At 40.9% G+C, this 14,754-nt stretch overlaps 1 protein-coding gene across 4 annotated transcripts in view; it reads right to left on the bottom strand.

Annotated features, from left to right (window-relative positions):
• Positions 1–11,877: 11,877 nt before the first annotated feature.
• NCKAP1 (NCK associated protein 1) overlaps positions 11,878–14,754 on the bottom strand; it is a 58,162-nt gene continuing 55,285 nt past the window's right edge. For all 4 annotated transcript variants that reach the window (XM_051624206.1, XM_051624207.1, XM_051624208.1 and 1 more), the window contains 2 exons: positions 13,463–13,552; positions 11,878–12,941 (listed from right to left, as the gene is read on the bottom strand). In XM_051624206.1, the coding sequence (XP_051480166.1) occupies positions 12,825–12,941; positions 13,463–13,552 (207 nt within the window). In that variant the 3' untranslated portion in view covers positions 11,878–12,824. The remainder of the gene's footprint in view (positions 12,942–13,462; positions 13,553–14,754) is intronic.

Below are 14,754 nucleotides of genomic sequence, written 5' to 3'. Positions count from 1 at the left end.
AATCTCTGTATTTTAATTTGACGAACACTTTTTCTGATCACTTCTAATCTGTTTTAGAATTGAGCATTACACAGCTTTAAAAACATTTCCTTGCAGGAAAAAGCATCAATACATTGAACATTCCCATGTGTGCTATAGGACTATCAATCAACTGTTCAATTTGTTTTTTACTGAAATTCATGACCTACACAAAATGACCTTGCACTTTTTTAAAACAGTAAAAATACTGCAACTAACTTTCTCATTACAGCAAATGCTGTCATTCCCACCCACTCACAAACACTAACAGGCAGTCCCATGAGACCTGTCTTGAAATCCTCCACGGTCTGTGTGAAGGTACCTTCTCTGCTCAGCTGGCAGAGCATCACCCACTGTCCTGCTCCATTGTTGTACTGGGGGAGGCAGCCAGTGGGATGGGGGGGCTGGTGGCCTTTATTACCCCTTCATGTTTACAACATGAATCAGCTTATATCTGGTGGCAAACATTCACCCCTGGCTGAAACTTAAAGGCAACCTGGCTTCTGACTCAGAGCATGGTTATTTTTACCAAGTACCTACGCCCCAATGTCTGCTGACCTATTTTCTGTTATACAGAAGGACTACAGTCAGTCTTGACACCTTCTTAAATAGGTAAGGAGATTGGTAAGGGAGCAGAAGAGACAGCAAAGAGGAGGGCTGTGGTTTCATGCTGTAAGTGTGGTCACAGAGCTTTGCACCGCACCGGGAAGGATAATGCTAGAGGGAAAATAAAATGGCTGGAGGAAAAGAGCCAAGTAACAACCTGCTCTCTGTCTTCACGTGCAGTTGCTGCAAAGCTCCAAAGCTGCTAATTGAAACTAAAATACGTGTACTTTTGTAAAATGAGGAATATGGAGTTCATGTGTTAGCTGAGCAAAGTGCTGCAGTATCTAGAATTTGCCACCAGTCTCACAATACTGTACCAGAGAGGTCACATTATCAAAGTTTCATTCTGGTTGGAAAAAACCTTCAAGATCAAGTCCAACCACTAAGGCTACCACTAAGCCCTGTCCCCTGGCACCACATCTGTCTTAGATGTCTCCAGGAATGGTGGCTCAACCACCTCCTTGATAGTCTGGATCACCCAGTCCAACTCCCACCCCAGAACAGGACAACCCCACAGTACACACCATGAAACCAGCACCCCTGTTTTGCAGAGGGAGCCTGTGCTGGGAGAGGAGCAGAGATGTGCCCAGGATCAGCCACCCCAGGCTGTCTGTGCTTGCACCACACAGCCCCGAGGGCCAACACTTTCCAGGTGACTGCACAAGTGACACACAGATTTTCACCCAGAGCTCATGTACAGTCAAAAAGGTTTAGCAGGAAAGTAGCTTTTACTTTGTGTGCCACCACACCACCCTTGGGAATGTCATCCCCTTCTCTCCCAGCACCTTCTTAAGATATAGAAAGAAAACAGGATTTCTTTCTACAGCTTGCATCAAGGGCAACATGAAACCCCTGGGGCTGGGTGGTGACAGTCACTGGATTCCTGATCTTGTACAGCTCCAAAAGGGTTTAATCAGCACGTTAGTCAAATTATCATTATACCAGCTCAATGTCTTATATGACTAGCAGGAATTTCTTAATAAAAGCACGCCCAGGCAATAGTCTGGGATCAGCTCTGCCTGTCTACACGTTTCCTGGAGGGCTTTGAGGGGTCAGTAGAGATCTAGAAATTTAAAGGATAATACTACAGCCCATAAGTAACCCACAAAGTCATTTCCTAGAGTAAACAAGTCTTGGGTAGGGCTGAAGCCTCAGGCAAAGATTTTACTCCTGGAGTAGCTCATACAAAAAATTACAGAAAACCTTTATTATTGTTACTACACCCAACAAGAATCCCAGTAACCCACAACAGTGCAACTGGCAGTCCAGGGCCAAACTGCCCTTGGTTGCTCAGCTATAACCCCATTAAAAAATAAATCTGTGACCCCACACTGCTGTGAGGATGGATTTCAGGGGGAGGTGGCTGGGTAACCCCCTCCGCTCTGGGAGTGGCTGAGGGACTTCATTTGGGTGCAGAAATGTGGCAGCACAAGGAGGGCTACATGAAAGGGGATTGAGGGCTTTGTTCTTGAACCCTTCCCCAAAAGGAAGCCGAGTGAGGAACTGCTTCCAGATGGCTGGCATTGATTTATTCCTTTGTTGGCTTTTCCCTTGCAGTGTCTCTTCCCCACGCTCCCCCATTGTTTTGCTCTCGTGGCATTCAGATAAATAGTAACAGGCTTAAGAAGCAAGAGCTGGCTTTCTGAGATGCTGTGGGGTCCAGCTCAGCTGTTAGAACTGTACACTACCAAGACTTCATCACTTACAAAATAGAAATGTATATAATTTAAGTTTAGGCTGGAAAAATACATGACTGAAGAGAAATATCACCTTATTAAAAAATAAACTTGACATTCAAAGCCTTCTTAGCCACAGTAAGAAAGGCATTTGGGTTTGGCCAGATGAACAGCTTGTAGCCAAAACACTCCTGAGCCCACTTGTTAGCATCTGTTCTGTCCTCAAGGCTTTAGTTGCCTTTTAGTTGTATAAAACACCCCCACATATACATCCCAGCAGCTTACCTCTGAGGCAGCAGGTGGTTATAGGCCAGCAGAGGGAGGACGAAAGGAAGCATTGACTCTTGCTTGGAGCAGAGTTCAGCAGATCAACAAATCTCTATTTATACTCCTGAGATTAATTAAGTAGATATTTTGCATGCATATAACTCCATAGTTCATTATGACCTGCTGAGGTAGTATACGTGTCTACAGCAAATGAGGAAGTGAAATTCAGAAAGGGAAAACTAGAGCAAAAATCAGGAAAAAGTGCAGAACAAACGTGTCATTTTTACCAGTCTAACAACTACCCCGCTGATGAAGGGCCCACATTGCATGGCACATGTGTATTTTAAATACCATAAACCCCACTGGCACTGTAGGGAATAGCTTGTGTAAGGCTGTAGGCTCTGGGTGACAGGATTACAAGTTGCCTCTTCCCTTTCAGTTTGCATCTGCTGCCAGACCCTTCAGACCAGCCACCCATGACTGTTCAGAGAGGACACGAGCTCATCCTGTGCTTGGTGGGCTTCCCATCACAGTCTCACTGGTTCAGGCTGCTCATGTGTTCTGTGGGCTGCTGTTTATAAACCAGCTACTATGTTTTCTGGTCTGCTCCTGCCCATTCCAACCAAAAGAAGTGCAAGTATGATCACAGCTATTCAGGCTGTTCTCAAGAAGAAAACTAGCTGAGATAAAAATTCTTCTTCAGGACAGGTTTCCACTTTCCTGAACCTTTCTATAGCAATCTCAGATTACATGCAGTTTCATTTGCTTCTATACACTGCCTTAAAAAACAACTAACACAAAACCACAAACTAAAAACAAACAAGATACTCAAACCCCAAACCCTAAAATACTTCTTACACAGCTGTTACTAAAACCATAAAATCATTGACTTAGAGAGTCATAAAAATGGGATTTATTGTACATTTCCTGTTCCAGCCAGGGTCTTGTTTCAGCTCCCTCAGGTAGACAAAACACAGGGGACTATGAACTTATTTTAATAATTTTTCAGGCCTCCTCATGGATGACTTGGAAGTAGCAAAGAACAAGAAAAGGTTCTTTTAATGCCATCTCTTTCAGACTTGTAATTTTTGGAGCTGTTTTTATTTGACAGCTCATTATTAACCATCCTATACTCTCGGGGTCTGCATGCCTCCTAGAGTATTTCTTTTTCCTATTAGTATTTGATCACATCACCTCCCTTCTTGAAGTTTCAGGAAAAAAAAAAAACAGCCACCAAAAACCCCAACTATTTGCCCCATGGTTAGCATGCTATGAACCTTGCTGGTGAAATTAACAGTATGGCTAGAAAAGGGTTTTTTTTAAAAGACACCTTTTGTTGAAAGATGCTTTTATCTTTCTTCACCGAGAAGCCCAACAAACACCCATTTTGAAGACGAAATGAGGCCAACAGAAGTTGTGTTCAATATTGCCTTTTGTAGGCTTTCAATATATTGACTTAGACACTTGCATCCACCTCCCACAGAAGTCTCATTTCGCAGGGTGAATTTGCTTGATTTAAGCACAACAGTGGATGGGTTGCGCAAATCTGTGCACAAGAGATCCCAGTGGAAAGAGAAACGCTCCTGTTTCTTGTTTAGCTGGAATTATGATGCCCACAACTTTCCTCATCCCGTGGTTTAGCACGCATTCAGCTCACATTTGAGTCAAGCAATGGATGAAACACCCATCTTTTCATTTGGGAAAGCACATCTGAAATTCAGAGCCAACAAATGCTTTCTCTCCATAATATATAGCGGCTCAAATTTGTGACCGTTGCACAAAATTCAAAATTAATGCCAGAGAACTTTTTGTTCTTCCAGATATTAAAAATAATCTAAACAACACATCCGCTGCAATTCTCTCTCTTTTTCAGTAGATTGCCTAAAGCCTGTGATCCTGTTCAGAATAATGTTTTCACATTTCACAACAGAGAAAAGCAGAAATATTTCTTCTTATGCATCACTACACACAGAGTTCCCCATTTCCACTGGAGAATTCAACTTAAGGTACTTGGGTGTTTTCAGCCATGCCAGCTGATCACCAAAACTCTAGGAAAATAAGGCAAAAGCATCAGGCAGGTACCTACAGCTAAGGCATGTGAGAACCTATTTTTCAGAGGCACTGAGAATAGAAACTTTGTTGCCAGTTCCACAAAGGTCCCCCTTCAGATCACAGTCCTGTGAGCACTGTAAGACTACCATGTTTGTTTAAACCTTTGCAGAATCCATTTACACACTGGGAAATATTAAGCAAACAGCAAAAAGAAGCTGAGTGGATCACACCCCTGAAGCACAGTTGGTTGGTCACTACTTGGGCTCCTGGACTTCAGACTGGGGAAGCTTTCTTCTGCATTTCAGAGCAAAGTGGGTCTATTTTAATTTCATTTCAGTGTTCCTCACTGGTCTGTTAATACAGAAATTGTCTAGTACAAAGATAAAGCACAACCATCTACAGTCACTGAACTGCACTGACTGAAATGTAATCAGTGTCCCAGAGGCCGTTTTTGCACTGGTGAGGGGGGACCTGCTGCTGCTGCTGCACTGGAGGAGACACTGGGGAGGATGCCTGGCTGCCTCACTTCCCAGCACACTATTTTAGTTGTTTATAAACACTTGCTCAAGTTCTTACGAATGTAGAAAAGCTTCCACGGTAGTAGTATGTACAGATCTTCCATTTAAATATGCGTTCAGGTCATTACTCTTATGTGTAATTGCTCTATGCCATGACCATGCAGATAATTAACAGCACATCCTTCCCTCCCTGGGGGCCACAACAGGAGACCCGACAGAATCCCCTGAACCCTCTCCCACTTATAATCTCCTCCAGATGGAGCATTTAAGGCAGAAAACCCTGCACAGCTCTATAATACCATATACATTACGCAGCATTTCTAGTCTGGCCCCTGCAGAAATAATCTGAGATGCCTTTCAAGGCCATAACCACTCAGAATTTAATTTTGTTCCACCATGAATTTACTATTTCAGATTTACAGCCTCTCAGGCTGCACGGCCCGAGTCTGCCCCTGCTCCCGCTTCCCCAGATTTATTAGCAGTGCCCAGCAGTATGAAGTACCACATCACACCCCTGCCCAAAAATAGGCCCTGCACAAACAGCTGAGTTTTACAGCAATGGCCTAAAATCACCAGGTGCTGAAACTCAGACTCACCACTGATTTCAGTGGGGGCTGATCGGGTTTGACATGCCTGAGGATCAAGTATTACCTATAAATAGAAGCCAACACAGTTCATCTGTATTTTACTCAGGTTTTTAGCAATTCCCAGTGGGATCACAAAGGGCCCTGTATGGGAACCTCAACAAGGTCAGGAAAAGAAACCGGGCCTTTTACTAACACACCTGTGAGCCACACATACAGCAGATGCTCTAGAAAAATGAGAACTATGAAATCCAATCCTGTAAAAACAATTGCAGTTTCAGAGCTCAACCCACACGCACGGAAGGTTTTAACTCTTCCAGGTTAGGATTCCCAGCTGCCTCAGAGGTAACGCCTCGCTCCACCAGACCTTACAGCAGGGAACAGGCACAGCCCATGCTGCTTTCCAGAGCAGTAGCTCTTCAAAGCTTATTTTTAACTTCACAAACTCCACTTCTTGTCCTGTTTCTCATTTACTGGAAATGGGGCAGAGCTGCCAAGGCTGCAGCCAGTGCTGGGACTTGGTGAGGGTGTTCACTTTTTGCCACTTAGTTTTTGCTTCTGTGAGAGAGAGTAAAACAGAGCAGAAAATAGGTATAGAAAGCATCACAAAGCTAAGGAAGAGCTCATGGTCTATAAGCACAAATACCACAATGCTAGGTATTTATGTGTGAAGCCATTGCAAAGTAACATACTCCCAGGTCTCACCTACAGGAAGTACCCAGTTTCTTTAAAAAAATAATAAAATCTTATTTTTTTCTGCAGAACCTTTTCTTTGCTCCCCAGATCTTTCAGCCCTTGGCAGCAGTTCACTGTATTAACCATGTCCAGTGATTTACATCACTTCAAAGTACACACCAGGCCATGGTAAAGCTCTTTCCCCCAGAACTAAGATATGTTGGGGGATCTTTGGGGAACTTTGGGACTTTCAGATCATAGTCCTTAATCCCACACACACTTTAGTTGTGGCAGAATAAAAATCATGCCCAGGAAATTACTAACATTTTTATAGTCCTTCAGTGCCCTGATGACACCAAGAATGCTTTTTCTAACTTAAAAAAAAAATTTAAAAAAGGTTTAAATAATGGGGTGACAGTGTTGACAACTGGATGTTTTAAAGCTACTTCTCCACTCAACAAACTTATATAGTTCAACTACTATCAAGGGGAAAAGCTAGTGGCATTTTTCCAGGAAATATTTAGAGGTTTGCAGTGTGGCCATTTTGCTGTCCCTCCCCTAGTATTTTTCACCAGATCCATAAAACTAACCTCCCAACAAGCTTTTCTCAGGCTAGGGTTTGTTTCCCCCCCCACATATATAGACTGTTCATACAACAATGCTGCTTTTTTCCTCTCTCGAAGCCACAGGCTTGCTTCCCAAAATTGGCAACACAAATCCTTTTTTAGCAGCATAGCTCACAAGGTTACACACAAGTACTTGACAGTTTAACTGGACAGGAAGAAACCTGATGGAGGTTTTGTGACTTGGAAAAGCTGCATATTTTCCCGGCTCGCTAAGGACCAATTCAATACCCAATGTGCCTGTCCTCTGCAGGGCTGTCAGTCACCATGCTGGAATCATCAGAACACAAGTTTAGAAAAAGACATTTTCCAACACGTCAGGAATTTTTACTGGTAGCTTTCCTTAGGGAGAAGGCAGCAGGGGTTCAGCCTGCTTTGCATCTCAGCTTTTGCAAACTACCCCCCCACTCACACAGCCCTGTCCCTCTTGGTTCAAACAGGCATACGGTGGGTTACAGATGGTCCTTGGCGGTCATCACTGCCTTGGATTTCTTGCTCCCCCCCTTCACACTGGGATCACTGAGCACTTCACAGCACACAGACCCAGAAGCTCAGGTTTAGGCACCTCAACATCAGGGCAGAGTCTGTGTTATTATTACTCACCCTTCTCCATCCTCCGTGACCAACCTGCAAAAGAACATGACTGATGGGCTACTTCTCTGTCTTGCTGCTTGGATCTTCTATCACTAACTGGGATTTTGTGATGCTCAAATGTGATGTTGGGCTTGAACTGTTCCAGGATCCTTCCTGAAAAGCATCCGATACCTACTGCAACTATGCTAAATGTCAGCTCTGCCAATGAAATCCCCAGGACAGTGTCCATTTCCACCAGCTGAAGAAACACATTTAAACCCAAATGAACTCTTGATTCCACACACCCCTTAGCAGATAACTATGACCACTTGAAACTGGTGCCTGTGCCACCATGGATTAGCCAGCAAATGAGTATCAGACAATGAAATTCAAATGCATTATTACCATCTCTTCACTACGGTTTCCCTCTGAGCTTTTCCTACATCAAAGTTCACATTTTCTTGGCAACAAAAATAGGTTTGAAAGTAGCAATGCAATTATTTCTCTAATAAACTTATCTCTAAAGCAAGAGCCACAGGCTCAGCCCATTTTCTCAGCTGCTTTTTGCCCCTTTGAAGTGCTTTCTTATCCAAAATAATAAACTGCTGAGATGAACTCTTTCACTTACCTGATCTCAATGTAACATTAAACAACATGCCTGGCATCTTCCCACTTTGAAGACATAAAAGGAACTACATCCAAACAGCACAGACCATTTTGAGTGTTTCACTGTAACAGGCATGAGAGATGTTGCGATGTAGTCCTGCTGACTCTGTCTTGACAAACATGCTCATATGAAGATGCCTCCACCTTGTACACTTTCAAGCATCCTTTATTTACCAAGGATCCTAAAGCTGGACAAATTGGCCTCATGTACAGAGTGGGAAACAGATGACACCTCAGTTGAAATTCGTAACTGCCATTCTTAAAGTCTGTGAGATACAACCAAGATTTAATCTATATACTGTCAGTCACAACATAGATTCAGTCACTCAGCAACATCTTTCTCAACTGATCACTACTTTGAACTCCCCTCTTACCTGCCTTTCTTTTCACATGTATCATCATAATTAACATATGATGAGGTCACAGTGCATTCTTAGTTTTTTTACACTCTCTTTCCTTCATGTGCCTGTGCAAGGAATGGTTTCATTGTTGTTGCTGTTTTTTCTTGGCTATTATAAAAATGGTAATAATTTATATTTCAAAATAATACCACTCTTGCCAAACTTGAGTCTTCTGCTCCTTGTGCTGGCTGCTCAGTGAGCTTACCTCAAATTTAGCCAAACTCAAAGGTGAATGACAAGGGCAGAAGAGTTTGCAGGTAACCTGCCATGGTAGCACCTTCCCCATTTTCCAGTCACAGCCTGAAACGAGTACTGACAACATACAGTATTATGTTGTTAATAGACAATGAACTGGATTGACCATCACCAGGTTTTTAAACATTATCAGCTCTAACAGCTTTGCTGCTCACATCTGTAGTCACACAGGTATCAGTGTTGTTTTTTCAATTACCTTCATTAATTTTAAGAAGGTACTTTTAAAGATTATCATAATGAACAAGCCAATAGCTTTAAAGTCCACACAAAAACCAATTCAGATCCCCTGGCTTTACACTAAGCTCAACACAGGCTTTTCATTTGGATTTTGATAACAGTTTCTGTTGCTGAATGGTGCAAGACACACTGACACTACATCCAGTGAGCAGGTCATTTTGACCTAGCAGTACTAAAAACAGCATGACTAATAGCAAGTTAGATATGGTTTTGGACACAGGTCAAGGGGCCATTCTGATTCTTTTGTGTTAGTATAAGTATTTACAGACTTTATAACATGACTAATAGCAAAAGCCTACAAGGAGTGGGCAAATCTGGCAAAAAACTTCTGTAATTGAAGGGGAAAATTTAGCTTTATCATAGAAGTGATTAAAAAAATCTACTTTAAAAAGCAGGCAGAACTGTAGTATTTTTGAAAACTGGTTATTTAGCAACACTGAAGACAGTGGTCTCCACCCACGAAACCAAATCAAATGTAATTTAAATGCTGTAATTTGAATTACCTTGCCTTGCCCAGCCAGCCACGTCAGTGTTTAAGGGCCTGCCCCAAGGACTGAGATGAAGTTTGGTCAGTGTATTAATTCAGTCCTTCATTTGTCAGCCAAATAAATACAAGACTAACTTCTACAGTATCTAAAAGTTCAGGGATGCTTGAATTTGACTATGAAAACAATTTGAAGCTTATGTCTTAAAAAGTCTTTAAATTGATTCAACAGGATAATTGGCTACAAAACCTACCTTGGAGTTTGGTTCAGCTTGACAAAGCAATTCACCAAAAAACACGACAGCATTAGTTTAGACATACCTGAACTTGCAGAATGTTTAAGAGTTACTTAAGTAAGTAACTTAAAATTCACTCTTTAGTATGAACCACAAAGTTGAATCCCAGGACCAGAGCAACTTCTAGCAAAAACAGAGTTTAGAGGCAAGGCATATTTACTTGTAGACAAGAATTCTTGAATTTGGAATGAATAAGCTCTGAAGTCATACAAGCCCATGATGACCTGCTGAACAAGGCTCCTATCTTGCCTCAAATCATCAGCCTCATTTCAACATGTTCTGGGGAGAAGACCATTCTCCAGTGCACCAAAACCAGCAGACTGGAAGTATCAGCTTGGCTACCAATTCCTTTTTGTATCTAGAAAAACTGCTAGAGCAAAAAAGGTTTAGCAGGAGGCCTTGAATTCAATGGTCATTCTCTGTCCTGATGGGCATGTCTTTTTAAATTATAGTTTTCTGGGCAGCAACAGAACACTCTTCTTCCATGCTCTCTCACACAAGCAGAGCCCTGCCTCCTGAATTAGACATTTGATCCAAACTGGCTCCATATGGGACCAGCTCAGCCATCTGTGCTTCGTGCTCCAGGAATTACAAACACTTCTGGAAATGCACAAAAGGCCACCTGAGATGCCTCAGTGTACAATGACAACAGTTGAACTTACTAAGTTGTGGGCTCCAGAGGAACAATTCCTTCTCTTTCTTCCTCAACAAACTCTGCTTGACAAGTTTATTGCAGTTGGTGTAGTGCATGGACACAGGTCACCTTGAGGACTATGCCTGACATCCTCTGCCTTCCACAAGCAGTCTGAACCCTAAAATGCTTTGTGGTAGTTATGCTGAAACCAGACACAATAAAAATATGGTAAGCAAGGACAAAGCCACACCTTCCCCCCTCCACACAGAACTGAGTCTAAAAGGTTCACAACTACATCTAATCTGTGTCAGAAGTAGTTTCTTGAACAGGTACTGCACTCCTCAGCTGTTTGTCAGACATCACCTGTCTTCTAGGCCTCATTCAGTAACACCTCAGAGAGAGGAGAGCTGGTAGGGATCAGAGGCAACTGACCAAACAAAATTGCTGGGAATTTAAAAAGATTAAAGACATAAAATAAGTTATTGCTTAAAACTTGACATTTTCAAGAGTCAGTCTTGAAAACAGGCATTGCTTTCCACAAAAGGCTAAATTACAATCAAACAAGTAATTAGAAATCAAGACATTTAAATGTATTAAATGATAAACATTACAGAATAGAAGTCAAGTCTCGCAGTCAGCCTTTTTACTGAACAAACTTACCCATTATAGTACTAAATTATCAGTTTAAAAACAGTTCCATGGTTATAACACAAAACGCATAATTAGGAAAAATATAGATGTACTGTCTTACTTCCTTAGGACAATTTTATTCCAGTACTTTTTTCCCTCTGGACAGAGAAAGCTATTGTAACCGAGCACACAAGAGCTCTTTCATAACAGAAGAAGTCACCAGCATGCAAGTAAGTTGCATCAGGAACTGGGGCTCTGTACAATGTCCAGAGCCTGCTGAGGAACACATGGCTTTCCTATGCTGTGGCTTACAGAGCCCAAGCACCTGGTCAGTTTTAGGGCTGAAGAGCCAACGTTGCCCTGAGGACTGATCTGCAGGACTGATGAAAAAAGGCTCTTCCCATCTGTCCAGGTCATGTCTCAGGCATTTAACAACACTCTCCTCTTTTAGGAATATTTGAAGTTGTATACTTCAACAATACACTTATTTCTATGGGTGTAATAGGCACTGCTACATTCTATATACATGCTTTTCCTGCTTTGTTATGTAAAATTAACATGTAAAGGATAGTGGCACTAAAGTGAATCTTTTTACATTGTTTTTAATTCCTTCTTCCAGCTTTTTACAAGATTCACTGTCGCAGAAGCCAAAAAGTGAAGGATTAAAAGAAGTCTTCACATATAAGCTCTAAGGATTGATATTTAATGAACTGTGAGATGTTAAATCAATGTGCAACAGTACAGTTTAAGCTTAAAATACTATGATAACATTTATATTAAAAATAATTCACCTACAGATAAATACAGTCTAGTGTTTATTGGATGTTATGGAAGGTACACTTGAATTTCAAAAATTTAAAACATATAAAAAGTGGTTAAGGGCTAACATTTTATCAACATGTGATAAGTGTGTAAGAATGTTTATTATACAGCAGGGTACAATGGTAGTGTTAATGCCAACCAGGCACCACAGAAGTTAAGTTTTAAAAAATTTCCACTATGCTTTATACAAACAACACCACTTGCTGTTGTTTAAGAGTATCAGGAGAGGATCGCTGTCTGAGGGAGAAGCAGACCTATAACATTGTAAATGTTAGATAGTGTCAGAGCACGTAGATTGGTGAGTGTTTCAAAATAAAACTAGAAATGCTGTCATTACTTCACAGAAATGCACATCCAATATTTGTTTTCAATAAGAACAATAGGTACAAGATTATAACTCTCCCTATATGAAATAATTTACACACAGATGAAAGCTACGCTATCTAAAATAATCACTAAATACATTTTTCTTCTGGAAATAAACAAGCCATTTTTCTTTTGCATGATCAATATCAAAAACATGTAGCAGAAGTAGTATTTTTTTTAAACATAACTGATGCTCTAAAATAAAATAAAGGAAGAAATGAGAAAAAAGGTTTTCCATGAATGTGCAACCTAAAATCAACCAAGCTTATATTGTAGTACAACCATATTAGGAAACCACTGATCAGAAATACAACTTGATGGAAAAAGTTTATAATCCACAAAACTGTTCATCAGGCCATAAAGTAAAATAGCTCCACAGTTTACAGATAAAACTGAGGCCACATAGATGCGTGCTATGTCTTAGCTCCAGTGAGTAGATACTTAGGCAGAGGATGTGACACTTTGTTTGTAGACAGCATGGTATGCATTCCTCAGCAAGACGTAAGGGAAACAAGACTCCAAGAGATCCATTGTCAGGAAAGGAGACTCCTGCACAATCTGAAAAATGCCAGAATGACAAGGTTTTGCACAACACTTTCTATTGCCTGCTGATGCAAATCTGCTTCATGGAGATACTGCTGGTCTGCACCACAACAACACTCACATATGTCAGAGCTGAAATGCTGGGGAGAAACGTTGCTATAAACTCACCACTTCTCAAAGCTAGTCATTTAGCTCTCCTATATATATAGTCACATTGGACTCCTGCCACTTCCAAAATGTACATAATACTGGAAGGAAAACCTCTGAGCAGGGAGGATTTTCCCACACACACTCTGAACAGTGCTTCTTTAACGTGACGTTTCATTTTGATATGCTATGTGCTAAACGACCAAAGAAAGTGATGTGAAAAAATGTTCTAGCAACAGAGGATGATGACAAAATAGTGTCTGTGTTTGGGGAATGAAAAAAAAAATTGAGCAACACAAGGTGACAACCCAGACCAGACCCCTTGCTGAATTATGCAATGTGGAGCCTATTCCTTACGTTAGTACCACATCAACACAACAGAAGCTTACCATGTCTAGGAGGAGGTAAACTGATTCTCTGTTCCTTGTAGTAGTTTTGTCTGTCTCCTGGCCAATCTTCAGTAGACTAGATGATGCAAGCTACATAAAAACAAGCATTTCAAAGCAATGAGTAAGACAACACATTGTTTGACTTCTGCTATTTTGCTATCTATACACGCACTTACCAACAGGCCCTGAGGTGCACTAACAGCTACAAAGGAAAGTAAGTGATCCTGGACATGACCCAGCATTGGGCATCAGTCTCAGTGAGCCACTTGGTCTATTTCTAGCAGCGTTTCATAAGCACTATTTGCTATTTTAATACAATATATGAATTTATTGCACAAAACTTTTGGTTGACCGTTATGAAGTCTACTGTAACTCATGACAGGACTTCCAGAATCTTGTCAAGATTTAAAGTGATGGGAGTGTTTAATGTTTGAAGTTATAACATTTAGCAACAGCAAGACAAAATGAGTTTTATTTCCTACACTATTTTTAAGTGAAGATATGTCATCCTTGTTGCAACTTAGTATTTTATCAGACCATGAGAACCATAAGATCCTAGAAACTTGTAACTCATCCTTAGCTATTTACAAACTCAGGATGACAGAAAACAGTAACACAAATTGCAGACGCACTGATAACTCACACTTACATGCCTTCAAGAAATTTGAAAAAGCAACTCTTTTCAACTTTCAGATGTACAATCATCATTTATGCCCTCACACCAAGCAATGGCAATGTGCCTAACCATATATTTACCAGAAATGGATTTTACCTTGAAATGTTACCTTTAATATGTAAATCAAGATTCCTCTTGAACAAATTCTGTCATTAATCAATTTGTAATATAAAGTGAAGGTGCATACTTCAAAATAATCTCAGTACATGCTCATCAGTATTAAATAACCTGTTATTTTTTTTCCATAAGTAATTAACTTTGACAGGAAAGTAGATAATTCCCAGCAGCACATTTTCTTCTTAAGAGCAATGTTTTTCTTTCAGGCTCACAGTGATGTGTAAAAGGTGTTATAAAAGAACGATTATCAAAATATCTGAACCATCAAGTCATGGTCAGTAAAAGCAGTGGTGTGAAACCAGTTTGTAACCACTGAAAAATTCAAACCTCATACCAAAAGTGTTTTTATCACATGAAACTCTACTGGTTTCCTTCACTTGTCAAATGTCTGCAACCTGACACAACCATTTCTCTTTCATCTTTTACAGCCAGCAGTTGCATTAGAGAAGGCCCATGGCCCAAGTTTTTTTTTTCCTGTTACACAAAATGCCAGGAGCTT

This window comes from Apus apus, chromosome 6 (assembly GCF_020740795.1).
Source record: "Apus apus isolate bApuApu2 chromosome 6, bApuApu2.pri.cur, whole genome shotgun sequence".
In the NCBI taxonomy this organism is placed as follows: domain Eukaryota; kingdom Metazoa; phylum Chordata; class Aves; order Apodiformes; family Apodidae; genus Apus; species Apus apus.
Note: the sequence above shows the minus strand (reverse complement) of the source record. Positions and strands in the feature narration are given on the sequence as shown.